General features: G+C 42.8%; 3 protein-coding genes across 18 annotated transcripts in view; 1 reads left to right on the top strand and 2 right to left on the bottom strand.

The window, feature by feature from the left end:
• LOC311016696 (protein TANC1-like) overlaps positions 1-10,417 on the top strand; it is a 30,301-nt gene extending 19,884 nt beyond the window's left edge. The window contains exons 12-28 of the mRNA XM_084014578.1: positions 446-754; positions 1,810-2,010; positions 2,232-2,335; positions 2,511-2,619; positions 3,003-3,125; positions 3,216-3,452; positions 3,709-3,918; positions 4,119-4,200; positions 5,424-5,557; positions 5,631-5,754; positions 5,841-6,016; positions 6,545-6,677; positions 7,068-7,097; positions 7,180-7,271; positions 7,379-7,525; positions 8,520-8,620; positions 8,779-10,417. Of these exons, the coding sequence (XP_083870704.1) occupies positions 446-754; positions 1,810-2,010; positions 2,232-2,335; positions 2,511-2,619; positions 3,003-3,125; positions 3,216-3,452; positions 3,709-3,918; positions 4,119-4,200; positions 5,424-5,557; positions 5,631-5,754; positions 5,841-6,016; positions 6,545-6,677; positions 7,068-7,097; positions 7,180-7,271; positions 7,379-7,525; positions 8,520-8,620; positions 8,779-10,129 (3,663 nt within the window). The 3' untranslated portion in view covers positions 10,130-10,417. The remainder of the gene's footprint in view (positions 1-445; positions 755-1,809; positions 2,011-2,231; positions 2,336-2,510; positions 2,620-3,002; positions 3,126-3,215; positions 3,453-3,708; positions 3,919-4,118; positions 4,201-5,423; positions 5,558-5,630; positions 5,755-5,840; positions 6,017-6,544; positions 6,678-7,067; positions 7,098-7,179; positions 7,272-7,378; positions 7,526-8,519; positions 8,621-8,778) is intronic.
• Positions 10,418-10,550: 133 nt separating this feature from the next.
• wdsub1 (WD repeat, sterile alpha motif and U-box domain containing 1) lies at positions 10,551-21,590 on the bottom strand. Of its 2 annotated transcripts, none has more exons than XM_084014769.1 (12): positions 21,469-21,590; positions 20,401-20,812; positions 19,801-19,988; positions 19,353-19,439; positions 18,333-18,426; positions 17,590-17,623; positions 17,475-17,515; positions 15,650-15,756; positions 15,318-15,344; positions 13,595-13,774; positions 12,109-12,243; positions 10,551-12,017 (listed from the first exon to the last, which is right to left on the bottom strand). In XM_084014769.1, exons 2-12 carry the CDS (start codon positions 20,796-20,798, stop codon positions 11,866-11,868), a joined length of 1,443 nt encoding a protein of 480 aa, XP_083870895.1. In that variant the 5' UTR covers positions 20,799-20,812; positions 21,469-21,590; the 3' UTR covers positions 10,551-11,865. The 2 variants fall into 2 exon arrangements, with proteins under 2 accessions (XP_083870895.1, XP_083870896.1); XM_084014770.1 differs by having other exon boundaries at positions 15,653-15,756.
• Positions 21,591-22,770: 1,180 nt separating this feature from the next.
• Positions 22,771-27,099, bottom strand: part of baz2ba (bromodomain adjacent to zinc finger domain, 2Ba) — a 62,489-nt gene continuing 58,160 nt past the window's right edge. For all 15 annotated transcript variants that reach the window (XM_084014447.1, XM_084014435.1, XM_084014442.1 and 12 more), the window contains 5 exons: positions 26,617-26,752; positions 26,380-26,526; positions 25,713-26,014; positions 24,384-24,527; positions 22,771-24,224 (listed from right to left, as the gene is read on the bottom strand). In XM_084014447.1, the coding sequence (XP_083870573.1) occupies positions 24,068-24,224; positions 24,384-24,527; positions 25,713-26,014; positions 26,380-26,526; positions 26,617-26,752 (886 nt within the window). In that variant the 3' untranslated portion in view covers positions 22,771-24,067. The remainder of the gene's footprint in view (positions 24,225-24,383; positions 24,528-25,712; positions 26,015-26,379; positions 26,527-26,616; positions 26,753-27,099) is intronic.

Raw genomic sequence — 27,099 nt, 5'->3', positions numbered from 1 at the left:
CCTGGATATTTCACAAGCAGTTGAGCTGGGGTTATGGGGAGTGCAGTCCACGGCCACTTAATTTGTCGTTTAACCAAAACGTCATTCTTCATTAACGAGGAAGTGAGCTGCAATAACATGGCTTTCCATGGCTGGTTTTGGCCGGTGTTGAGCAGTTGAGGATGGCAAGAGAGGAGATGAAATGTGACTCTGAGAGATGCCTGTGAGCAATGTTGGAGCTTGAGTCACTGTCACACTATTTACTGTACTGTATCCCATGGCTGTGTGTGAGTCAGAGGCAACAACATCTGAGGAATGGGTCTTGATTTTGGTGCTTTTAATTTGTTTGTTTCCAAAACCATGCAGCTTACTATTTGCTCTCTAAATATCGAAGTGTTTTTGCCTGCGTGTCGTATCTGTTTTTATCGACACACACTCATACATGGTCTGTTTGCACCTCCTGCAGGAAATCACGACCCTCCTTCCCTTCTCTGGCATCTCTCTGGACATCCTGCCAGACAGCAGTGATCTGGGAGCTGACCTGAGTGACTACATCCATCACCGGGTCAGCAGCAGCACCAAGGTGGCGGCGAACGTCACCACGCCGACGGGCTCAGCCCCCGATCAGCTGCTCCTCAGCAAGTTCAGCAGCCACCTGTCAACGAGGAGCCACGGCTCCATCCTCTACCTTCAGCTGACCCTGGATCTGTTCCACAAAGGCCACCTGGCTCTGAAAGGAGGGAACTACCTGGTGGTGCCTGTGTCCCTGTCAGAGGTCAGACATGCAGCAAGCAGGGGTGTGAAAAAAAAGTGAATGTTAAAAGTAATGATAAGTTGATTTAAAAGATGGAGTAATGTGTATTCCATCAAGTCATCAGTTCACTTATCATGTAAACTGCACTGTTAAATCCTCTCAAGCTAAAGGCACATTTAACCTTGAGTGTATTTTTGGACTCACACTCCTCCTCCTCCTCCTCCTCCTCCTCCTCCTCCTCCTCCTCCTTCTCCTCCTCCTCCTCCTCCTCACTTGGTCAAGTCCAGAGTCTAACACTTAACACTTGTCAGTCATCCCGGTGGGCTGTCTGCCGTGAAATGGCATCTCGCCTGAGGCTGAAGCGAAGCAATCAATGTCATAAAATCCCCACACAAGGTACACAGGCGACAGCCATTGTTCAGACATGCTTTCCACAGAAACGAGAAAAATGTGTACTCACGCGCTATTCAGATCGATAAAAGATAGAAATGACAGGATCAAAGACTTTACACAAAGCGCCGAAAATAGCCCACAGTGACTAAAAGTAAATGACAGGCGCATTTTTAATATTACATAATCGTCAGTGTAAAATAGGACAACAGATGAGCGAGTGTTATTATGCAGCCAAAAGGCCTGGAATCGTGATGGATAATGGATGTGGAAAAAAGCATGCTTACAGGCACGCTAAAGATGGGAATGCCCAGGTAGTGGGCAGACATTCGACAGTTTGTGTAAAAGTTTATTGATCATTTACTAGAATTAACTATTTAAACCAGGTTGCAAAGATTAACTCAATAATGATCCCAATTCACCAGATTTATGATGAAATGTCTGGAATGCTTACACCAAGGATTCTCAGCAGGACTTACTTTTACTTGTGTTATAATTCATGTTTTTACGCATTTACCTTCAGGATGTTGAACGTGAGCTTCCGACAAAGTTGTTAATACTCTTAAAGATCCGGCATCCATCATACCCAAGTCTACTGGACCAACATGCTGGGCAACCTGTTATTTCCCTTTGGCATTGGATAGATACACCGATAGACAGTCATTAACCTTCTGAATATCTGTTAGGTGTACCTGCTGATGTGTCGCGTGAGCTTCCCGGATAAAGAGGTCTTTGAACGGGTTCTTCCGGTGCTAAATGTGGCACTGGCGTCTCTGCACCCACTGACTGATGAACAAATGTTCAGGGCGCTGAATGCAGGCAGTGTGAGAGGGGAGCTGGAGTGGAAGGACTTCCAGCTGAGATTAGACAGCCTGGCTGGATTCATGGTAAGACCTTCGATACGACCGCATGGAAGGGTACATAATGATTCAAGATTTGGTTTCAAAGGTTGGAATGTGTTTGTCTTGCTATGAGGAGCATCATTTTCCTTTTACATCTGGGAATTTAGAGGAAATATGCGAGGCTTTATCTATCCTGGGGTGGGGGGGAGTTACAAGACTGTCATTTCACATTTTAAGGAATGCTCTGTATCATTTGTGTTTGTAAGGTGAGACGCAGGGATGGCACACGGATGCTGTGTCATCCGTCCTTCAGAGAGTGGCTGGTGTGGAGAGCAGATGGAGAGAGCAGTGACTTTCTCTGTGACCCTCGGTGAGACTAAGGTCACACATTAGAAGGTTCTTAAGATGCATGAACTATAAGTCAGTTGTAAATACACCAAGAAAAAACAAATTATATTTATATATATATGTATAAATAAACATTTCTATGGGTAGAGTAGTACTTTGGCCATTCTGAATAATAAATACTCCATACATGTCCGCAGGAGTGGCCATGCTCTTCTGGCCTTCATGTTCTCCAGACAGGAGGGCAAGCTGAACCGGCAGCAGACGATGGAGCTGGGACACCACATCCTCAAGGCTCACATATTCAAGGTAACAGCAATTGTGATGCTGTGTATATAACAGGTTATGCAGATTTATGACAGGAGCTCATTGGACCTCAATCGTTCTGTATCACCTCGAGAATTCCCGTAAACAAGATCCTGCACTTTTACTGTACATAATTGTATAGAAACGCAAATAAGAGTGAACTCTTGTCCCTAACATCACCCACACACATTAGCAGTGTACAGATCTATAAATCATCCATGGCACAGTGAATATTGTACCGTTTGCATGCGTGGCTCGCACTCTGTACATGCTTTACTCCTGGGAAACAATTTACATTCTGCACCACAGATCTCATCTGGTCAGGCTTAATCCCTCTCTTTCTCTATCGCTCGCTATCTATCTGTGTCTCTTTCACACAATCTCAGGGTCTGAGTAAGAAGACAGGTGTGTCCTCCAGCGTTCTTCAGGCAATATGGGTGAACTGCAGCACAGACAGTCTGTCCGCTGCGCTGGCATCCCTGAGGAACCTCTATACGCCTAACATCAAGGTGATATACATGCGCTCTACTTAAAAATGAAAAAAAAAAAATGTAGCCAAATATATGTCGTATACAGAGATTTGTTTTTTCATCCTGCAGGTAAGTCGGCTGTTGATGCTAGGTGGTGCTAGTGTGACCTGGTGTACAGAGGTGGTAGGACATGCCCCGATCCTGGCCGTCCACGCCCACCTGGGGCACTTGGAGATGGTAGCCCTGCTGCTAGAAATGGGCGCTCCCGTAGACGGGGCCACTGACAGCGGCATGACGCCCCTCTGTCTGGCCACCGCCGCAGGACACGTCGACATCGTCAGCCTGCTCTGCAAAAAAGGGGCCAAGGTCAGTGTTATTTTTATGTGCAAGAGAGGAGGGGGGGGGGGACACGGATGTGGGTTTGGAGGGTGTGACCAGCATGATTACCGTGGATGAATCAGATTCCAATCTGTGACGGAATACTCTCAGCACCTTTACACCCGCGATGAACACCGTTTCAGGATCTATTCTGGGATACAGATGACATTAACAGACCTGATCTAGGCCAGCGCACCGGCCAGGACCAGTGTTGTAAGTCCTTCTGTGTACCCCTTTATGCCAGGTGGGCCATGCTGATAAGAGTAGCCAGTGTGCGCTGGTCCACGCTGGGCTGAAGGGCCATGCAGAAATCATCAACATCTTGCTGGGTCAAGATTGGGGAGCAGAGATCCCCGCTGAGCCACAGCAGCACCACAGCAATGAGAATATGAGCGGGAAAGCACAGGCAGCGCAGCAGGCGGTCACAGCCGCAGCGAGTGTGGGACACACACAGGTACGTCCCAGATCAAGGTCCTCGTGACAAAACACTCTGAAATTCCCTTTTTTTATGTAGAGCATGGTGCCTAAGCTTGCTTGACGTAGAAGATTTATTAGATGCGGTTTGCTGTGGTCAAGGTCTGTGAGTGCTTTGGTTTCCTTTCTGCACAGCAAGCCAGCAATACAGAGGACTGTAAAATTGTGTTTTTCCTGCAGGTGGTGAAGAGCTTGCTGGACTTGAAAGATGAACAGCTGGCAGTGCAGATGGACGCTCACGACTCTCTCTGGGGAGAAACGGGTGCATTTCTCCTATCAGTCAGATAAATTTAGCTTTCTCACCTCTTTCTGCCCATCAGTGGGGATCTGGAGTCATGCTAAAGGGTGCTTTAGTGTTGCATTTTAGGCACATTCTAGCATTCTGTGCAATGAATAATAATCCCCGAAATCCTTTCAGAATTCTCTGGTTAATATAAAGAATTCTTTGGTAAAAACTCTCTTTTTGCTTTTGGCGGAAGAGGAGGGAGACATTTATCCCACAGAGCATCTCGTCCATCCACATTTGTATCATCTTAAAAGCTGCTTTTATTCAATTGTAATATTTTTTTACCTCTATCACAGATGCAATAGTGCAGCCTGCAGAATGCTGTTAGGTTCATTTCCTGAAAGCTTGTCAGATGAAGCCTGTATCTCCACCGACAGCGCCATTACAGTCTAATTCTATTATACTTCCAGTGCTGTGGTAGAAAACGGAAGAGCAGAAATACCCTCCAAATACATTCACATCTGCGTGTACTAGGGTTTGGTTTTCTGTTTCTGTTTAGTGTTAGTGTCATTGGATTACAGTCCATTTGCACAGATACAATTATCGGTCAAGTATACAAGGATTACGATTAAGAAAGTAGTGCATAGTGTAATACATCTTTTGAATATTCTCTTTAATAAGGAATATCATTTCTGCTGGTACAATTTGCATATTTAAAGCAGCAGCTTTACTAAACCTGTTTTATGCAGATGCAAAATCTGCTTTTGTCTCATAAATTACAATAAGCTATCTTTGAAAAGAAAGTAATGGACCATCGATTGGTTCACTGAAGCATGTTGTCACATGGAACATGATGTAATTTATCAATGGTACTTAGAGGTTAGAGAACGGCATCAATACCATGCCGCTATCCCCAGCGGCTCAATTAGCTGAAGGGCTTGCATACTAAAGAAATACCAGTCTTTTGTCAAAGTAACACTGGCTGGTTAAGGAGGGTGCATGTCATCTATCTAGTGTGTAGAATTATGGTTGGTGATTCCGTTTCCTTTTGTTTTTGACGAGGAGGAACAAGAAAGCTTTGAGCCATTTTGATCTGTCGTTCTTGTTACTGTAGTGTGTAGTGTTCATATAGATAATGGAAATAACAAACCGCATTTCTTTCTCTCTGTCTCTCACCCCTGCTTCTGCCTCTCTCTCAAATGTGTCGATTACAAATTCTCCGCCTCGTCATCTCATCTCCATGCCGACCCCTCTGTCAGTGCTGAGCGCCGCAGCAGGAAGAGGGAGGACGGAGGTGTGCTCGCTCCTCCTGGAGCGGGGGGTAGGGCTGGACATACCCAACCGCAGGGGGATGGTCCCGCTGCTCAGCGCCGCCAAACATGGACACACACAGGTGGGGAGGAGTCTGGTCACTGGCCCAGGATGTGCTGCAGTTCCCCCAATAATACTTTTCCTTCCTTCTCCAGGTCGTAGAGTTGCTGCTGAAGCAAGATGCGGATATCAACATCAATGAGAAGCAAGGTCGCACTGCACTGATGCTGGCTGCCTCTGAGGGCCACATGAGCACCGTTGAGCTCCTGCTGTCAAAGGGTGAGAGTCCCCACCTTCCAAACCAATATCTTAATATGGTTACTGACTGGATATGAAGCAATATTTGCTTTTGTTTGTGGTCCCAGGTGCCTCTCTGTCCTCCGCTGATCAGGAGGGGCTGACTGCACTGAGCTGGGCCTGTCTGAAGGGCCAGAAGGCGGCGGTGCAGCTTCTGGTGGAGGCAGGCGCAGACCTGAACCAGCCAGACAGACAGGGACGGACTCCTCTTGACCTCGCTGCCCTTAATGGGGATGCAGATGCAGTGGGTTCAATGCTGTTGTTCTGATGACATGTTGATAATAGGAAAGATGTAGAGGAGGTCTCTCTTTATTGAAAATGCTTACATTTATAAAGAGTCCTCAACCAAAAGATGAATTTTCTTTTCTCCATGCAATTCCTAGACCTTGGTTGAATAGTGCGTACTTGATAAAGACGTGCAAAGCATTATAATTGTGAAAAGATTATGAGGAAAACATCATGGCCCACAAAAACTGATAATTAGTCAAATAATGATTCATCATTCCAATCATTTCCCCCGCAACACAGGATGTCACAGGAGTAAAAATACTTTTGCATATATTGATCAGCAGGAGAGTAATCAAAACAATCTGATGATCAAAAGTTTTCCAAAGTCATTATGATTTAAGGGGGCAGACAGCGTTGTTGCTAATGTAGTGAAGCAGTGTGTAATCAACCAAATTATTTACATATCTAACAACCTTTTCACTGCCAGAATCTTACATTTCATTTATACAAATAAAAATGTTATTATCATTCCGTGCACAACCAGGTGCATTGCCTGGTGGAACATGGAGCGGTGGTGGAGAGAGCCGACAACAACAGTACCAGAGGTTCCGATCGGCCGACCGGCTGCCAGAACCCGGCTCTGGTGGCCTCGCTGCTTAAGAAAGGATCCAAGATGGGTATAAACACCAAGCTTACCATAACTGCCCTGCAGTTAATCCCACCTCTGGGAATTTTATAGTCAAAACGAAATGTTTCCAGGATCCATTTAATATTATACGACACAGTTAAAAAGTTCCTGTAACTGCATTACGGCCTCTTAAGTGAGCATAAAGTTGAATCAACACCTCTCTGATTTGTATCTGACTTCAACCAATCAATGAAGACTATGACAGATTTGTATTATAAGTTTTAGCACCTGCACACTGTGCATTTATATCACCTTATATGGGATGATTTTACTTCCATGCAGTATTGTGTTCTGCAGCACCTTCTGTTTTTACATCCACTTCTCTAACTTCGCCTCTCTCTCTCCCCGTCCTCGGTCGCTCTCCATCCACCACCCAAAGGTTACAAAACGGCTCCACACGAGCGATCAGGTAAACTTGTGGAAGACACAAAGTAAAAAGACACCAGGCAAGACAGACAATGCATAGATAAATATCTGTACCCCTCCATCAGGTCACGCTACGTGGGCAATGGCTTCCTCCAAACCAGACATTCTCATCATACTGCTGCAGAAGCTGATGGAGGAAGGGAACTTACTTTACAAGGTGTGTGCTGAGCATGTGGTTTTACCTGGGAGACTTTTATTTGAATAGGTATTTTCGCAGATTGCTTGTCAGAAGTCGCCTTCCCTCATCTTCTGTTTGTTTCTCAGAAGGGACGCATGAAGGAGGCGGGCCAGCGTTATCAGTACGCCCTGAGGAAGCTTCCTCGTGAGGGGCAAGGAGAGGAGCTGAAAGGGCTCAAAGACCTGCGGGTCTCCCTCTATCTAAACCTCTCCCGCTGCCGAAGGAAAACCAATGTAAGGCTGTAACAAACTGCAAATGCACTATTTACACCGGCAGGTTTATTAGCCGCCGAGGGGATGGCAGGACGGCTGGTAAAGCAAGGAAGATGATTCCTTAAGATATATAATTTATCCGTAGCAACATAAAAACCCCGTGTCAGCAACGATATAGCTCACCGTAAAAAATGTCTCTCGCTTCTCAGATCTCATTTCAAGTCTCCCCGCTGAACAGTACGTGTATGTGTAAGACCTGGAAGCAGGTGGTGACATAATGAATAACTGTGTGCTGTTAGTGTAGAGATAGATGCGTGTGGCCTGCAGCCAGGTTGGGACCCACCCTGGTGATGACAGACGTCCTAACAGACTGTGTAAAAACGCCATCCTTCGGGTCAGTGTGGACGATGAATAATGGAGCAGATAATGTGATGTGATAAGGTCACTCCCTGGCAGACCGAGCGCACTCTCTTTCTCTGTGTCTCAACAGGGAGTTATTTACAGTGGAGCGGCTGAATCCACTTATTATATCAGAATGCAGGCAGTAAGGGCCGGCAGAGGGACAACATGATATCATCATTAAACATTCAACAGCAATGTTTCCCAATCTCACATTCAAGGCTCAATGACCTCACTCTCCCTCAAGGACAGAATATCACAATCGTGTTCATGTTATTAAATATTCACCTGAGAGTGGTGATGAGAGCCGTAATAAACCGGCGAAAAAACAAGCAGCTTTCTGCCTGTTCCTCTTTTTTTTTGTCGCTGGTCAATAAAAAGGATTGCAGTGTTCCATTAAACAGGCTTCGATCTTCGGATCCATATTACGAAGATGCAAACACAAACACTATTTATTATTTTTTTTCTCTGACGATTTCTGCAAAACAAACACTTTCAAGTCTAGACACTTAAAATCAAAGCTGATCACACAGTGGCTTTGTTTGTTTCTGTGCTGTATTCCGGATTTAAATTGAAATTCAAATATTAAATGCACTTTTTCTATTTGAAAACACAGGATTTTGGGATAGCTGAGGAGTTTGCAACAAAAGCCCTGGAAATCAAACCCAGGTCTTATGAAGCGTATTATGCCCGAGCACGTGCCAAGAGGAGTAGCAGGTACAGCCATATTAAATATAAAGTGTGTTATTTCACAGCGGTATCAGTTTGCACAATGGAAAGTAACTCTTGTGAGAATCAGCAACTCCCTGGTATGCTACGTCTCTGTGGTACTGTACATGAAGTATTTTCAAATACTTTGTTCCTTTCCTCCCCAGGCAGTTTGCTGCAGCGCTGGCAGACCTCAACGAAGCAGCGCGGCTCTCCCCGTCCAATCGGGAGATCCGACGCCTGCTGTTACGCGTAGAGGAGGAATGCAAACATCATCAGAAGGCAATGGGCAACAACGTGGCACAGGGTTACAACAGGGACCCACACACGCACCACCATCAAGCCACAGAGGAGGAGGCAGACGTCTACTCGCAGGGAAGTCTAGAGCGGCGAGTCCCCTCGGAGCAGACCGATGCAGAGAAGGAGGAGGAGAAGGAGGATGCTGAGGAGGTGAGCCTGCCGTGTGGGAAAAGTCCTGACTTTTGGCTTCTGAATCCCTACGCTCCAAACAGGACTCTCCCTGGAGGCGTGGCCTTCGGTTTAACCGATCAGTCGCCGTGTTTCCCTCAAGAGGAATATGTGCCGAACCAGCTGTTTGTGGACTTGCCCGAGCCTGTTCCTGCGATCAACAGGCAGACCCAGAACCAGGGACTCAGCAGGACTCATCACCACTGCCACTCCCTCCAGTCAGGGAGCAGAGTTGGGGGCAGGCCTCTCTCTCTGTGCGGCCCCTCTAGTCCTCTGCCAGGCAGACATATCTCCACCTCCCTGAGGCCTGCACCGGTGCCCGGTATTGACATCGGCCATGGATTAGCTAATGAACACTCTGGACACAGCCCCACTGAGCTCTATCACCCAATGTCCCCCAACAGCTCCTCCCCTCCTGGGCCTCTCCAGATGTACCAGCCCCGCTCCTCCAGCTTCTCCAGGGGCTCTGAGAGACTCTCCACCCACTCCGTGGCTCTGGATGGCCTGGCTCTTGCTCTGGGCTCTGGTATGGAGGTTAGGAGGGAGGGAGGAGGAACAGCAGGCTCAAGGGGCTCCAGCTCCAGTCAGGCCTCCAGTGGGAACCTGTCAGACGGCGGCAGGCAGCAGGTGCCGGACACCCCATGCCCCATCAAGAGCAGCGGGAGCTTCAAGTCAAAACCAGAGCTAAAGCCCCGGCCCTTCATGGGGGTAATGGACAAATCAGTGCGAGTGCAGGGCCAGCAGACCTGCCTCAGCCGACAGGGAGGAGGGGTGGAGAGTTTCAGTATGTCAGTAATGGAGTTTCAAGGGTTGAACAATGAGTTCAAGCGCGCTTCATTCCAGGAGCAGCTCTCTGGAAGTCAGGCCAACAGCCAGCATCACCGGGAGTTTGGAGAGCGGCTCCACCAGCGAGAGGCCAGAGGCACCGCATCGTCCCAGCTACGCTTTCCTGAAGGGAGGCACAGACAGGCGAGCCTAACCAGAGACAACCCGGCTCTGCACATGGCTCCCATCAAACCCAAGCGCTCATTTATAGAGTCCAACGTGTGAATATACTTTATCAAAGCACAGGTGCAGGCCGTTTTCAACAAACTCTGTCCCAAATAAGGTAGCAAGGGAGACTGCTTTGAGAACAGCTCCCTTCCCTGAGCCTGTTTTGTAGAGTTATGCTGCCGCACTGCATTTACAATCTAGAACCAGTGTTCAACTCAGGCTACTATGCTTTTGCTTACATGTCTACAGCTACACAAGTGTATTCCAGAAAACCAGACATACCTTAAGTAGGGATTTACAAAAAAAAGTAGTATATTGTCTCAACTTTTAATTTATTATAACAAATGTAGAAGTCAGAGAAAGCTTTGTGCACGAATATATTAAAAGGAACCTCATGCTATTAGTTGCAGGATATGACCATTTCTATCGTTAAGTGTCTTCGAAAAAACATTTATATTTGTACGGTGTACACTATATATGCAGATTATATATTTCCCTGTAAGTGTTTCTCTGTCAGCATTACAGGCTTCGAGAGAAATTCATTTGTTTGCTTGAGATTCTTTTTCTTGGTACGTTTGATAAAAAAAAAGAAAGAAAAAAGAAAGAGCGGCACATGACATTGTTGGAAACCTCTTGTCATAATATATGAATTGACTGCTTCGAGATTCACAGTACATGTTATTTATTTTTACATAGCAGAGAGGATATTCATATGAAGTGTTTATTGGTTTATTTGGACAGAGAGAAAGAGAGAGAGATATTTACACAAGCAACTGTGGCAGATAGAAAATCTTAAGAGTCTTTGTACATTGCTGTATGTCCATAGTTGTTATATACCCTTTTCAGAGTCATACTATGGATTACAGAATGTTACCACATTATTATTGTGGTAGAATAAAAATTATAATTAATGGAGGACTACATTTCTACATCTATTTATTTCACAGTATAATCCATAAAAATGTTGCCTAAGCTTAAGACTTTCCACGCCATCAAAATAAACTACTTGTATAAAATGTGGCCATTGCAATTTCTGAGTTTCGCGAAAAAGTCATTAATGTCGGTATTTCATTAGATGCTGGAGGTTTGCTTGCACAGGGAAGCAAACCTTTAACTACTGTGGCCAGGGGTCTAAGTAGGGGCCTGCAGTGTTGTTAGTCTATAATGTTATTATTGTTACGTAGTTCAGCACTAATGAAGAACTTTTTTGTTTTCTGGCCATTATCAGCCAAAACAAACAAAACTCGATTGCTGATGTTTTGGCCACTTGGCATCATTGGGGAACAGCGTTGTGAGGACAGCATTAAAACATCGTTCCCTTTAAGTTGATATAAACTTGCTTATTTACACATACAGCAGTTACTGGGAAACATTAGTCTTTGATGAATGTCTAATATTTACTCTCCTTTAGCTCTTTTTTCGTTCTCTACCACCTCTTGTGGGAAATATCTTTAGTTTCCAAATGCTCCTCAGTGGAGTGGTTTTTGTTGTTGTTGTTGTTGCTGAAAACAATATATACAATATGAAAAGCTATAAGCTAATAAGCTTTGTTATTACAAGAATATGAATTATAATTGCTTTAAACTTTCGGCCACAAGGGGCTGCTCGTATTGCTCTGTATCTACTTAATGTGTTTTTGAGGCTTTAAAACTCAATAAACCGAACATACATTTAGCAGCTTTAGAAATGAATGCCAACAAAGAAGCTCCCGCAGTGTGCAGACCCCTCATATGGAACTAAATCAATATATCAATCTATATTTAGGGCAAAGTGTGACAGAGGTCTTTCAGATGCTAGTGGCTGGTCTTCCAACGGCCGATGGCCATCTTCAGGGTGTGATTAGGGGTGAGCAGGGTCGTCAGTAAGGGGAGGTTGGTCATGGGACTGGAGCGGTTCTTAGTGTTGACCCAGCTATCTATGGCCTCTCTTTCATACGAGTATCCATCTGTTGGAAAATGTTGAAAAAACAGGTAACTTTGGAGTCAGATGAGGTGAATCTAACGTCATTATGCGGGAAAAGTCTTATCTTCACTTACCGGCAGCAATGACCGGTTCCTTCATCAGCTCTCGCGTGATTGGACACAAGAACTCATCAGGAATGCCTGAACACACTGACTCGCTCTTCAGCTCTTCCACCTTCCTTAAGAGTTTACTGCGCAAGCCTACTGAATCTACATGTAGATAAATAAGGAAAGAAGACAGAAGAAAAAAGTTTGAGTGCTCTCTTTCTAAAATAGAAACCACTGGAGCTTTGAGAGGAACGATCCAAACTGACCCGAACACGAACACACTGTATGAAATAATATCAATATCATGGTTTGGAGCATTTGTTATTCCTGCTTTAACACTTTTCACTCTTGGATGGCAAATGTGAGCGTGGGTGAGAGAGAACATGGTGGGAGCAGAACATGTCTGCTGACTGTCTGTCCAATTCAAAGTTAAACACTGAGCAGGCACTCGAGTGCATTGGAGTGTTGACACTGTTGTTTCAGTAACGTTGTGTTGCTGAACCTGACTGCCGGGGAAATTACAAGCAGATCAAATTGAAATTGATAAAAACGAATGATCTCATAAAATAAAGAGTTAAACTGCAGCTGAACACAAAGCACTTTACAGACTCCCTGATAATCTTACTGGTACGCCGCGTTTCATTTTGTTGTGCTGCCTCTTTAGAAGGAAAGCACACTTATTGATTTCACTCCCACCTTTGAAAGATATGCCCGTTCCTCTGTCTTTCATTGCAGCAGATAAAACATGTTGCTACTCAGTGCCGTTCTCCAAGTTAGCCCTGCTAAGAAGGTGGTATTCATGCCAACGTTACTAAAAACAGAACAATGTTAGCGCAAGCTGTCGCCGCACTGGAGCTGTGTAAACTGAGGGGTGATTGACAGCCACAGTGGGATGGGAATGACGGCATGGCAATACAACAAACATTTGCTGACAACTACATGACGAATACCGGCCGTGCTGGTAGACTGACATCGACAACGCAGCTTTCCTAATTTAGGCTTGTGGATGCAAATCTTGCAGTAAAAACTAGCAAATAATACACCTGATAAAGTCCGATAAACAAAGAAGTTCCTTGTGTCAGACAGACATGGTTTAGGTGTAAATCCACTTTCTACCTTGTGGGAAATACGGTTTTGGGGATTGAGTTATGTAACTGATGAAGTGCTCCAGATTAAAGTCAGAACTGCTGAAGCCCCAAAGCTGAGTAATTTTGCTGTGCAGCCTAATATTATGTAATCTTGCTGACTAAACCCCCCATCGACATTCACTCATTCCTTCAGCCTTACTTTAATTTAATATGCCGCCCTTTATCCATGTATATAGGTAAGAAAACATCCTAATCCACACACCTCCATGTTCATTCTCACAGGAGAGCAGGAGTAATGCTCTTAAAAGTGGGTTTATACTCATACATTTCAGGCAAAATCATCAAGCATTAGGACTTGAGAGAACGAGGGGTTGAGGAAGTGGCATTGCACCCGCTGAGCAATGTGTGATGTGTGTTTTCCTCACCTATGTGCAGCTCTGACGCCAGTGTTTCCTTGGTGAGACTGAGCAGCTCTGTCCCATCTATGTTGTTGGCCCTGAATTTGTCGACCAATCCCTCGAGGCCTTCCTCCACTAGCCACGCAGACACATCCCCCTCCGACCAATCGCTGACCAGCAGCCTGTATCGGCCCGCTGAGGTTGTCTCTGAGAGGGTGAGTCAAAGCCAGACGCTCAGTCCCTGTCGTCTGCAGCACCTTTTGAAAAATTGTTCTCCATGCAACCGTCCCCTGGAATCCTGCTGACTGATTGATTGGGAGGTTGTGGCTAGCACAGCTTGTGTAAAGACATAAATAAATGTCTGGAGGTTTCATTGACACAAGATGAAACTAAAAGGAGCTATATTGCCAAAAGTATTCACTCACCCATCCAAATAATTGAAATCAGGTGTTCCAATCATTTCCATGGCCACATGTGTATAAAAGCAAGCACCTAGGCATGCAGACTGTTTGTACAAACATTTGTGAAAGAATGGGTCGCTCTCAGGAGCTCAGTGAATTCCAGCGTGGTACTGTGATAGGATGCCACCTGTGCAACGGGTCCAGTCGTGAAATGTCCTCACTCCTAAATATTCCACAGTCAACTCTAAGTGGGATTAGAACAAAGTAGAAGCGATTGGAAACAACAGCAACTCAGCCAAGAAGTGGTAGGCCATGTAAAATGACGGAGCAGGGGTCAGCAGATGCCGAGGCACATAGTGCACAGAGGTCGACAACTTTCTGCAGAGTCAATCGCTACAGACCTCCAAACTTCATGTGGCCTTCAGATTAGCTCAAGAACAGCGTAGAGAGCTTTATGGAATGGGTTTCCATGGCCGAGCAGCTGCATCCAAGCCATACATCAGCAAGTGCAACGCAAAGCGTCGGATGCAGTGGTGTAAAGCACTTTCTCTGGAGTGACGAATCACGCTTCTCCATCGGGCAATCTGATGGACGAGTCTGGGTTTGGCGGTTGCCAGGAGAACAGTACTTGTCTGACTGCATTGGACCACGTGTAAAGTTTGGTGGAGGGGGGATTATGGTGTGGGGTTGTTTTTCAGGAGCTGGGCTTGGCCCCTTAGTTCCAGTGAAAGGAACTCTGAATGCTTCAGCAAACCAAGAAGATGTTGGACAATTCCAGGCTCCCAACTTTGTGGGAACAGTTTGGGGACGGCCCCTTCCTGTTCCAACATGACTGTGCACCAGTGCACAAAGCAAGGTCCATAAAGACATGGAGGAGAGAGTTTGGTGTGGATTAACTTGACTGGCCTGCACAGAGTCCTGACCTCAACCCGATAGAACACCTTTGGGATGAATTAGAGCAGAGACTGAGAGCCAGGCCTTCCCGTCCAACATCAGTATATGACCTCACAAATACGCTTCTGGAAGAATGGTCAAAAAATCCCATAAACACACTCCTAAACCTTGTAGAAACCCTTCCCAGAAGAGTTGAAGCTGTTATAGCTGCAAAGGGTGGACCAACGTCATATTAAACCCTATGGATTAAGAATCGGATGTCACGTCATATGTGGGTCAAGGCAGGTGAGCGAATACTTGGCAATATAGTGTATATTGCTGGCAGACATGCCAGACCAAACTTAGACTTTGCACCCAGTGGTAACCACACGGCCATTCCCAATTATGACAAAAAGCTGAAAACTGATTACAGCATGGCATCCTATACAGTAAGGTATATGATTATTCCTGCCTACCTTCATTTGATGTCAGATCAGTCTCCTCTAGAACACAGAAAGGAATATGTAACTGTAAACATGAGAAATGCACTGCAATCATTCTACAAACCTGAGATTGAGGGGTGATTAGGGGAATTAAAAGAAAAGAAAGCACTCTTTCACATGACATCTCAACACACGGACAAAATAAAAAGTACTAGCAACTCTAAATATGCTAAAGAAACATACTAAACAGACGTAAATTATCATCAAAATATAAATGTTACTCCGCTGGTGTGTGTGTGTGTGTGTGTGTGTGTGTGTGTGTGTGTGTGTGTGTGTGTGTGTGTGTGTGTGTGTGTGCTTCCCACCACGGTCACTGCACCCATCCTCCAGCCTCCAGATGTTCACAGTCTTATCCATAGATCCTGTAGCAATTAGCGGTGAACTTGGTGAGAAGGAACATGCCGTCACATACCTGCAGCAGAGGACAGTAATCACCTTGATGCTGGTTGTGCTAACAATGAGGTGTAACCTTCCCTTTAAAATAAGAGAAAAAACACTGAGAGGACTAAGAAAGAAAACTGCAGATGGCAACACTAGAGGCCAAGCATCATCCATTCTGAACAGGCACGTTTTGAACGGCCACTGCACTCGTATCGATTAGACAAAGGGAGAGACTGACTGGGGAAATGGAAAGCTTCTTTTTAAAAGCACATTGAACCTGTAAAAGTAAGTTGCAAGTAGTAACTTTAAAGATAATAGTGATTCTGTGAGCATTGGATCCTCAAGCAGGTCCATTCAAGCATGTCAAGCATTCAGAAACCAAACACCCCAAATCTTAGTCCTGAGTTTGGTAGCAGCTGTAAGGCCCCTGAGGCTGCAGTTTGGCTCTTACATGGTGAAAAAGTTGGCAGTAAGGCTCAATATCAGAGCTAATTATTTGCCATATATGCAAATGATTTTCACCAGCGGGCCAATTCAGTGATGCTTACCACATCAAAAGGCTGCACCAAAGATCTGAATAAGGGTTAAAATGAAGTCCTCACTAGATTCAAGGAAGTAAAAGCAACGTTAATGAGGACAATCTCTCTGAAACCTAAGCTGGATTGCTCAGATATGTTCATCTACAAAAGCTGGTTGACTTCAATCAATGTCTTTAACAAGCTCCAGTGGGAATGTAGAGAAAAGCATGCACAAACCCAACACTGTTATATTATCACTTGGTCTGAAGTCAAATGAGTTTCCTGGAGGCATTTTGTCAAGTGATGTGATTTATTTATTTTATTTTGCCATTTATCCACTTTCTCTCAACTTGGCTCGTCTACTTCTACTTCATGAAGTGTTTTTCCAAAGTGACTTTCATTTGCCCCGGTGAAAGGAAGTGAGCTTTCAGCCTTTCAATCACAGGTGGCTGGTTGGTCTTAAATAGCTTATAAGTGTGATCATTCAGCTGTCGCTTATGTGTACGTTTATGTGAAGAGGAAAGAGACACAGTGTGATAGCGGTCCTACCTTTTTTCTAAACATGATAAATGCTGTTTTGTGACCACACTGGGTCACGATCTATTAAAAATATGCTGTCTGTGGCGAGATATTGTTGTAAACGAGTTGACAAATGTTGAAAACTCACATTTACTGCTGATGTTTGATTATAGCGGAACAATGTGTGTTAAAACCTAAAAACGAATAAAACTAGTCAGGAAATATCTCACTGTGATGCCTCATCATATTTGTACATTTATCGCAAACACAAAACAGGTCCGGGCATCTTGTAGCGGATCTTCCTCAAAAATATGTTTATTAAAGACAGACGGAGCTTGTGTATGTTTGTTACCACCAGTTGCCAGAGAAACTGTGTGAAAGACCTCTTAGGAATTCTGCACAAACAATATTTGGTGTGTAAGTGGTGGAGTGTACATGTGTTCGTGTTTTACCACAAAAACACATTTATAATATTGTTAAAATATGTTTATAAATTAAAATTTAACTTCTTGTGCTTTGAGGCATGAAAAACCAGGATAACTCTATGATGAGAGTCAACGTCAAGATACAAATATGTGAAAGAACATATAAGAGTATAGAATAAATATGTAACACACAACTATATACATGATATTCTGTCTGGCAAAATGAGAGAAATTAACGTATTTACATTTGGACAAATTCATGCTTACAAATATAAGAGATGGTTTACCTCTCGTGCTGATTCAGTGTGTAAAGCAGAACTGCATTATTCTGCAAAAAGACATAAAGACGATATGAACATTGTGTTATGAATGGAGCGGTACATACAATTAGTAAGTACTTACAGCGTCATAGACGGTGACAGTTTTGTCCACAGAGCTGAAACAACATAAAGGTAAAACTGTAAATATGTGAACAATACTGTGAATAAATAAAATGATTATTTCTAATAATAGAAATATGCCTATAGAACCTTAAATAGAACATAAAATGCAGCTCAGAGAGATTTATAAAAAAAAACACAAATCAACAACACAGGTATCACAACAGAGAACACAGACTGAGAAAGCCAAATGAAATAATAAAATATGATAAAAAGATAATAAAGTCATAAAAATGAAGACTAATATCCGTTGTAAACATCGAATTTGGTACATGTTCAGATCCATTCACTCATTGAGGAATAAAGCGATCTACGTCTCCCTCCAGTGGTTCCACTGAAGTACTGCACTCTCAAAGTTTATTATTAGTTACTATTCAAGATTGATTCAAGGAATTTATGTACAAAATATAGTATTATTATTAATTAATTATAAATATTGTTTTACATTCAAGGCAGCCTGTTGTTGAAAATATATTTGAAACCAGAAATAGACAATACTTACGTCACAGTGATCATTCTGTCTGCCTAGTTGTCAGAGTTGTATTATTGTGTGATAATACACTCCACTGGCATGAAAAGAACATACTGGCTAAAATCAATCTAAAAACAACCTTGGGAAATTCATAAATGTACATGCGAGTACATGTAACCTGTATTAAGAGACTAAAACATCCAAAGTCACCAACAGGCTTCTTAAAGACCTACCCAGACACAAGCAGCTGCCCATCTGAGGAGTACGCACAGGAGAGGACCGGAGCCGACTGGCCAGTTAATGTGTGCAGGAGCTGCATCTTATAGCCTACAGGAGAGAGAGGAGCAGCTATAATTACACACACACACATGTTAAATATCCCCCTTAACAGAAAGAAAAACATCAGTAGAACAAGGCTTCCCAAAGGGGGCCGGTAATAACAGAAAGAAAATAGAAGGGGAGCTGATGAATGTAAAAAAACTGAGATAAAATGTAATATGCTAAATCTGTGCAAATATACACTTAACAGCATGGAACAACACAGAAAAAGGGGCTTGGACTGGCAGCTACTCTGGATTTCTTTCAAATAAAATGTATTTATATCTGGCGTGATTTGTCCTGGTAAAGGCACGCACACTGAAAAAAATAGATCCAACACTTCTGTTTTTGCTCCCATATTTCATGAGTTGAAATAAAAGATCTCAGATTTTTTCCAAGCACACAAAAGGCTAATTTCTCTCAAAACGTGTGCACACATTTTTTCAAAACCATGTTAGTGAACACTTCTAATGTGTCCACCTGAGAGGTGTGGCATATCAACATGTTAATTAAACAGCATGATTATAACACATGTGTACCTTAGGCTGGTCACAATAAAGCAATGTGTGGGTCCTGCGTTGGCATGGTGATAAAAAATGTGTAATAATCGTGCAATTTTTAACATCTTGAAAAGCCACACCTGTCGGGTTTAGACGTGCTCATTACACAGATTTGAACACATTTGTGAACACATTTAGCATTAGCCTTTTGTGTGCACATAAAAAGTCTTAGAGTCTTTATTTCAACTTGTGAAAAGTGTACAGTGGCACTTTATCAGTTGTTAACTATATTTGCAACACATGACGAGTGTTCATGGATAACGCAGGTTTACGACCTTAGCTGATTGTATTGTAGGTTGAAGTTATGGCAGAAAGGACCATACAAAGAGAGAAATCTTCCAGTATGCAAAGATATGTGAAGATGCATCACTTTACCTCCAGAGGTCAACTTGTTCACAGCCCAGATCTTTAGGTGACTGTCTTGCCCGCAGGACGCCAGACGAAACTGCACCACCTGACCACCTAATGAGACAAAAGAAATTACGCGATACCAAACTTCATCTTTCAAGTTGACTCTTATTTTTTCTTGATCATAGTTTAATATTTGCATATTCATTTATAGTTTTTAATTTCCAGTCATTTAGAGAACATTATTAAATGTCAATGTATATTTACTGTTGCTCTCCTATATGATAATATGTTTCATTCATTCAACTGGAAAATGTCATACCTTTGTACGCATCTTTGGCAAACTTTAATAATCAGATGTGTGGGATTCTTGCCAAAAATATAATTCATATTTTATGCTTTCTTTACTCTCAAATGCTTCCAGAAACACACGACTGAGCGGAGTAGTTGATAAACACGCAGCAGCGGTTCTCACCACTGAGGATTCTGGGAGCGAAGGTGCAGCAGGTGACCCCCAGGTCGTGGGCATTTTTCTCTGCATAGAGCTGGTTCATGTTCAAGTCCCACAGACGCAGGTCTCCGTAGGTGGAGCCGGTCACGAACACCTGACTGCAGGGGCTGAAGGAGCAGGCTACCATTGTCGTGTCATTCACTGCCCCGGTCCTTCACAGACAAAACCAACGGCAGCTGCATCAGCACCGGCACATCTTTTATTGCCATTGTTCAAGAATAATAACACATGGAACTGGATGCTGTCAGCACAGTGCAAATAATGTCGTGTGACTGCAAACAGCGCAAGTTGCTGAGGTTTCACTTCCCTTTGTCAAGTCATGTGAGAGGCTTGTATTCTGCTGTGTATCTGTATAAATGGGCCTGTAATTACCAGATTATCTTTATTTAATCTTCTATATATTTATCCAATTAATCTATCAATCACTTAGTCTTTAAAATGTCAAAACATAGAAAATATGAAACCATACCTACACCCTTGTTATACATTAGATTAGCCAATTCATTTTCTGATGATTGACCATTGCTTCAGCTCCATAAATATTTAAAATTGTATCAAATGTACCTGCGAAGCTGTTTGGAGGGGAAATCCCACAGAGCCAATGTGCCATCAGATGCACCGGAAACCAGGTGGGCAGAGTCAGGAGAGAGTGCACAGATCCTCACAGGACTACGGCCAGGATGCTCCAGGACGGCCTCAATCTCACCCGTGGCCATGGACCAAATCATCGTGGTCGCATCAGTGGAACATGAGGCAAGGAACTGTCCGCAGGTGCTGAAGCAACAGCAGTGGACGCTGTATCCGTGTCCCGACAGCGGTGAGAAGGGCAGCTCCGAGAAGTCCCGGGTGTAGTATACCCTGAGAGTTTTGTCCCCAGAACATGTGGCAAACAGCTTGCCGGAGAAGACACACCAGTTGACATCGTCTCGATGGTCTTGTAAAGTGCAAATCAGAGATGTCATCTGGAGAGCCGGTCCTAAAGTTCACATAGAGGGGATGAGAAAAGTAAATGTAGTCAATATGCAGAGTTTCAATTGGCCTATTATTAATGTGTACATCACATACATGTTGTATTAGCATACACTCAAGTAAAGTACATATTATGTCATACTGCTCATGTCAGTCTAATGTGTATAACTGAATTTAAATATTGCTGCATTAATGTGTTAATTGCTTTAATATTACAGCTCGTAAAGGGCTATATTTTGTCCCAAAAAGGGTCTTATGCACCTAATTTTTTTCTCCATTTCATTATTTAGATTGAGATTTATTTATTGTTTATTATTATATGTATTAGTATTTAGTGTTTTTTATTTTTTTAAGTTCCTATGTTCCCCGGCCACATGGGAACACCCGGGGAACATATGAGCGCTCCCATTTTTAACTACTTAACTAATGTTTTAGACTTAACGTTAGCTAACGTTACACTTACCGTTACGTTAACGTAAGCTAACAGTGCAGCAGAGCCGAGAGGCTACTTTCTACTTCTGATAGAAAGGCTACTTTGTGATACTAAGTCGTGTATTATTCAGCAGCGGTTTTGTTATCCAAACAACCCAACAAGCGAACTCGTACAGTACGTAAAATGTAACGGTAACATCCGCTACGTACAGTTACAGCAGCATACGTTACCTTTCTCCGTCGTGCTGTCGTCCGTTCGCTTGAACCTTGTTTACTTCCGCATCAAACAGATGACCGTGACGTCAGCAACGTCACCCTCTGGATGTCTCTGGACATGAACAGCTCTGAAGCCAGGACAAGGAGAATACTGTACAGGTACAGTTCTGAAGTACTTATACTTGAATTTTCTGATAATTCTACTCCACTAAAACAGGGATATAGTTTACTTTTTACTCCACATCATTTAATTCATTTTTCATTTTAGTTATTTTGCAGATTCACATTAATAATACAAATTACTATCAGCTGATTACTTTAAGTGGGTGAAAATGGCTATTTAAAGTAATTTGGAAACTGAAGTTCTGAAATTCCAGTTCTTGTAAAAAAAAAATGTATGGGATTTTAACACAGTGGTTATATACAATTCATCACTGCCCAAGTTTTATTTTTATAATGAATTTGACATATTGTACCCCATGTGTATTTGCACTTTTCAGACAGACAGACAAACAAACAGCTACAGACAAAGTTACCGAGTTACAGCATTAACATTAAAATGCTGATTACATGTTAAAACTGGCAGGGGAATTCTGAATGAAAAGTACCTTTTCTCCCCGGTCCTATTTCACTTTCTTTTTGACCAAGATAAAATGACACAGTACAATGGAGAACTGCCCGGCTTGGTATTACTTTCATTTCTCTAAATACTCCCTCTAAAACTCACTTGATGTATGTTTTGTTGTTGCCAGTGATATTTGTGAGACTAATCAAGCACATTTCAATCTGCTCACACTTTGAGAAAATCAGATTGTCAAGAGTGTAAAACTATCTTGATCATCCATGTTTTAAAATGTCCATATTCTTGTGAGCTGCCTCTCTTCTTCACCAATTGTCTTCAATTAATATTTTCTGACAACTCCAAAAATTTTGGTCTATTTAATGTGTTTGTGTCATTCATCTTCATAACCTTTAATTGTGCATTTGCATCATTATAATGCACACTCTGGTTTATTTTACCTTTTTTTTTTTTTTTTTAGCACTGCAGGAGTTATTTGATAGTAAGAGATTGGATAAACCCTTTTGAACATGTGATTGTTAAGCTTGAGAAAACAAGCCCTAATGCAACAATATACTATATAATGAAATATAGTATATTATGATATAATGATATAATGAAATCAGATCAGTAGCTATCTGATTGTGGTCATAAATACATTTCTTATTTGAGAGAAAAAGGGGGATTAATCCACACATAGTACCTTTTGCGAAAGCAGGATTTGTAAGATAGAATTGAAATAAAACAAGTTGATGTCATTTACGTTGAAAAACATCCTTTTAATAGGTCCGTGCCACACACTAGTGAAAAATAAAGCTCCTACAAAAGAATGATACTTTTATTCCACAATATCTTAAATAAAGTAACTTCAAGTACTCTTGACTTAGGTACAAAAAAATCTAGCTGCCTCCATCAGGCCACAACACACAGCAAGGTTCAACACAGTGGTTACAAATGGCCTTAGGTCCTCTGTATTGTGGCAGATTACGAGGAAATGCATCATGGAAGCATAACTGAATGCCTGTTGTTCCTTTTTTTTCTGCTATGGTGAGGAATGATTTCTGTATCACTGTCCAACTTTGGAGGCCTTGTTGGATTGAAATCATATTTAAAAAAAAAAAAGATATAAGAAAGAAAACTAAAAACAATAACATCCCCTACATGCCCCTGTTGGAAGGGTAGGCACTACCAAGATTAAGGATACCACAGTGTTTGCAGAGGATATGTATATACTGTACAAACAATATTTATGATAATGTTTTCATCACGTTCACTAAAATAGAATGCTACAATCATTCTAAGGCATAAACAATATCTTAATATTCTTAAACAATTTTTACACATCGTTCCAAACAAGACATAATATTGACATTAATAAACAGTATATACACATGAATCACCATTGTCTAACTGCCCCTCTGCTGTTCCTGTAAATAAATGCAGTTTTACAGTTTGAACAAATGAATACAGTCCTCTGATGCCCCAAAGCACTGAACAGTGTAAACAGTTTTTTTTTCTTGGCTTTGTTTGATATTTGGGAGAAAAATTATAACACAAAGACACATTCCTTTTTTTTTTTAATTCAAAGCAGTTCAGCTGATTCTTCCTTTTCATAGAAAATGAAGTGGACCTTGATTCATAAATAATTATTACAAAATTAAATACATTCACTATAATACGATTAAATAACAAAAGACTATATACAAGTAGTGGAAAGTCTTCTAGCGCAGACACATCAGTGACAGTTGAGGATTAATTCAGTGCAGTGTTCTGAGACAGGGAATGGTATTGCACTACGACACCCCATTTCTCTGGGACTCTTTGGGGCTTTTATCCCTGTTGTAATAAAATCCAGCGCACCTTATGTAACGACTTATTTATTTTTTTCAAGGTGAGATCTCATCTTATGCACACCATGGGTTCTTTATTAAGGATTTGACTTCTTCGTCCATTCTGCCAAACCACATTCTCCATCAGAAAATAAAAATAAAAGTAAAACCTGGTGCTCCGGTATGAAAAGTTGAATGGGCTTATGGGGAGAATCTGAACAGACGTTTAGTTTGTTTGTTTCAGAAGCTCAGTCCAGCGCTTCTCAAAGAACTTCCTCATGTTATGACCAGCTCGGCCAATGTCTGAATTGTCTTCATTGAATTTTTCACAGTTATCAAAGACCAAGTTGACATCAATGATGAAAGTCTCCAGGTTTTGATACCTGAAAAAAAGAAAGAACACTTTAGGTGAGAATGCACACTGTGGTGTAACAAAAACGTGTTTTTCTGAGAAAAACACCACTCTCACTTCTTTAAATTGTGTGCAAACGCCCTGAAGGCTTTCAGTGGAGAAGGAACAAACAGAGGTGATGGGAACTTACTGGCTGCTCACAAGCTTCTCACGGATAGTGGAGAAGTCCATCGGTTTCTTGATGACCTTCCTGTAGCCAGGGACTGATTTCTGGTTGACGGGTGTGAGAAAAGGCCATGCATCCTGATGCCGCTCCAACTCAGCAAGGAGAACCCTGTTGAACACACAAATAGACACGAATAAACACACATATGGTTAGACATGGGAAAAGCAGTGGGTTTATGTGGTTACATCGAGTGGTAAGGTTGCAGATTGCTACCAACTGGCTCCTCCACCAATAACCCCTCCCTTTTCCAAGCGTGCCAAGAAATAAGGTGATAAACAAGAAAGGCTCTCTCTAGAGCCAGTGGTTAGTTTGTCTGTTGTGTGCTACTGCAGAAGCATGGCGGTGCAACATGGTGGACTTTATAGTATGTATAGTATATGTATGAAGGGCTCATTCTAAGCTAATGAAAGTACAACAATTCTCAGTTTAATGAAAACATAGTTATGAATACTATATTACATTTCTGCCAACACACTTTCCTAAATCCTACAAACTGGTCAATATTTATATATTAACAATGGATCAAATACATGTCGCTCATTGTATCAAATCCCTAGAGAATTATCAACTGACTTCAATTCTCCTCAGCTGCACTAGTAGAGTTCATTGTTTAAGTTTATTGCTCTCAACTTGATTGTTTCGGTTGGAGTTCTGGGCAGGCTACAACCCACTGTACACCACCTGCTCAGCACCAAAACACAGTAAGGGGAGCATTTCACAGCTTAACAGCCACATATTTCCCTCAGGAGTTGGTATAGATGGAAAAAGCCAAAGGAAAGTGAATATTTGATTTGTATTCATGAAGTGGACACAAACAAGACTCTTAATGAATGATTATGTTGCTCCGCGTCTCCTGGATGTGTAAATAGATAATCGTATTAATTAAAAATGTGGCGGTGAGGCAGAGAAGTCATTTCAGAAGTGTGTGTGTGTGTGTGTGTGTGTGTGTGTGTGTGTGTGTGTTACGCTACTCAAATCCCAGCATGTAATGTAAACATGTGGATAGCACTTAAACCTGGCCTTTGCCTTTTTCACATGGTAGTACTGTGAGCATTAACGCTGGTGTGGGGTGTGGCATGTAGGGGCAATGATTTGTTATAAGAGAACCTTAAATTAAAGGGGCTAACCACAGAAGAATCGTATTTATTGCTAAAGAAAAAGCACCAGCTCCCTGTAACTTCTTGTTAACATCATACAGTAGATATCAGTGGGTGTAAATGTGTTAAGAAGAGGGTGATAAATAAGTTAAGGATCCAATAGAAAGACAGGTATGAACAAGCCAGGGGTGCATACCTGCATAATCCCAGGTCCCTGTTGTTGTCTCTGGCTGTCTTGGCTCTCTTCACACACACAGGGCCCTCCTGATTGGGTGCTGGCAGAGCAGGTGAGCTCTCCTCCGTTTTCCTCTTCCTGCTAGGGTCTTTAACGCCTTTCTTGGGCGTGCTGCTGGCGCTGGCCGGGTCGTCCTCCGCTGCTTCTCCGTTACCTGCCTGCTTTCCATTCTTCTTCCCCTCGCAACCTTTCTTAGCACCTCCTCCACTGGATACTACTGGTCTGCTTGGAGGCTTTTTGTTTTTGGGTGATGGGCCGCTTGCCTGCACAGAGAAAACAATGCATTCTCTGTAGTCTGGTGCAATTAAAGTCTGGTGTCCAGTTGCTGATTTATTATACTAATATATGAAATTACAAAAAAATTTCTCAGAATTTTATGAATATGAATTGGAGAGGTTTATTGTCACTTAATGTGATGAATGCCAATCAATGCTGCAGACAATAAAAGTTGAGAGGAAATGGAATAAAACGGGGAATGGATAATCCTTGCAGTTATTTGGAAAACGGGGGAACTGTTGCGCGTCATTGTCTCTCCCGTGGAATACATGCCCAAAATACAAAGCTAGGATTCCCTTTACAAGCGATGAACCATAGAGAGATGTCAGTGCAATATAAATGTCTCTGATACCTTGGATATGCAGGCCGGGCAGTACCAGTCTCCCTCAGGAATACTGGTGATCTTGGGTTTGTGACAGTACGTGTGGCAGCCTTTGTCACAGCCGTCACACAGCAGGAGGAGGTCCTCGTTATCTCCCTTCCTGCACATCTGACAGTACTAAAAAAGCAAGTGCACCCATTAAAAACAACCGCACACTTCCTGAAGAGAGTTTGTTTTTAATTAACGGGGTGGAAGTATGCTGCTCACCACTTTCATGATGGACCTCTCCCAGGCGATAGACTTCTGAAGCTGCTGGATACACATGGCCAACTGGGCAGCACTACGCACTTCAGTCAAGGCCCTTCTCCACACCTTCATACCGTGGGCCACCTCCTCCTCACCGCTGAAAAAGATAATGAGGAACGATGAGGAACAAAAGTACACACACATATGTGAATATGTGGGAGCGTCTTCACACACACACAATAGGCAGTTAACTGTTTCAGTTAAGCCAGCCGCCAACAAGACAGCAGGCCATTAAGAGCTCCAGCTGTGCAGAGATAGGCATGAGGATTTGGGAGGTGTAGGGCGCTTTGGAGAAGTGCACACCGATTTTGTTATGTTCAGGGAAAAGTTCATGCAGAAAGTGTGAAAACCTGTGAGTGTATACTGTACAGTGGGGGACATGAGTATGCCCATAACCAAGGTTACTGATGCACAACACCATGCAGATGACTCCAGAAAAAAAAC

Source organism: Eutrigla gurnardus, assembly GCF_963514095.1.
Source record: "Eutrigla gurnardus genome assembly, chromosome: 1".
NCBI lineage: Eukaryota > Metazoa > Chordata > Actinopteri > Perciformes > Triglidae > Eutrigla > Eutrigla gurnardus.
The sequence above is the reverse complement of the archived record's forward strand: the minus strand, read 5'-3'. Positions and strand labels throughout refer to the sequence as shown.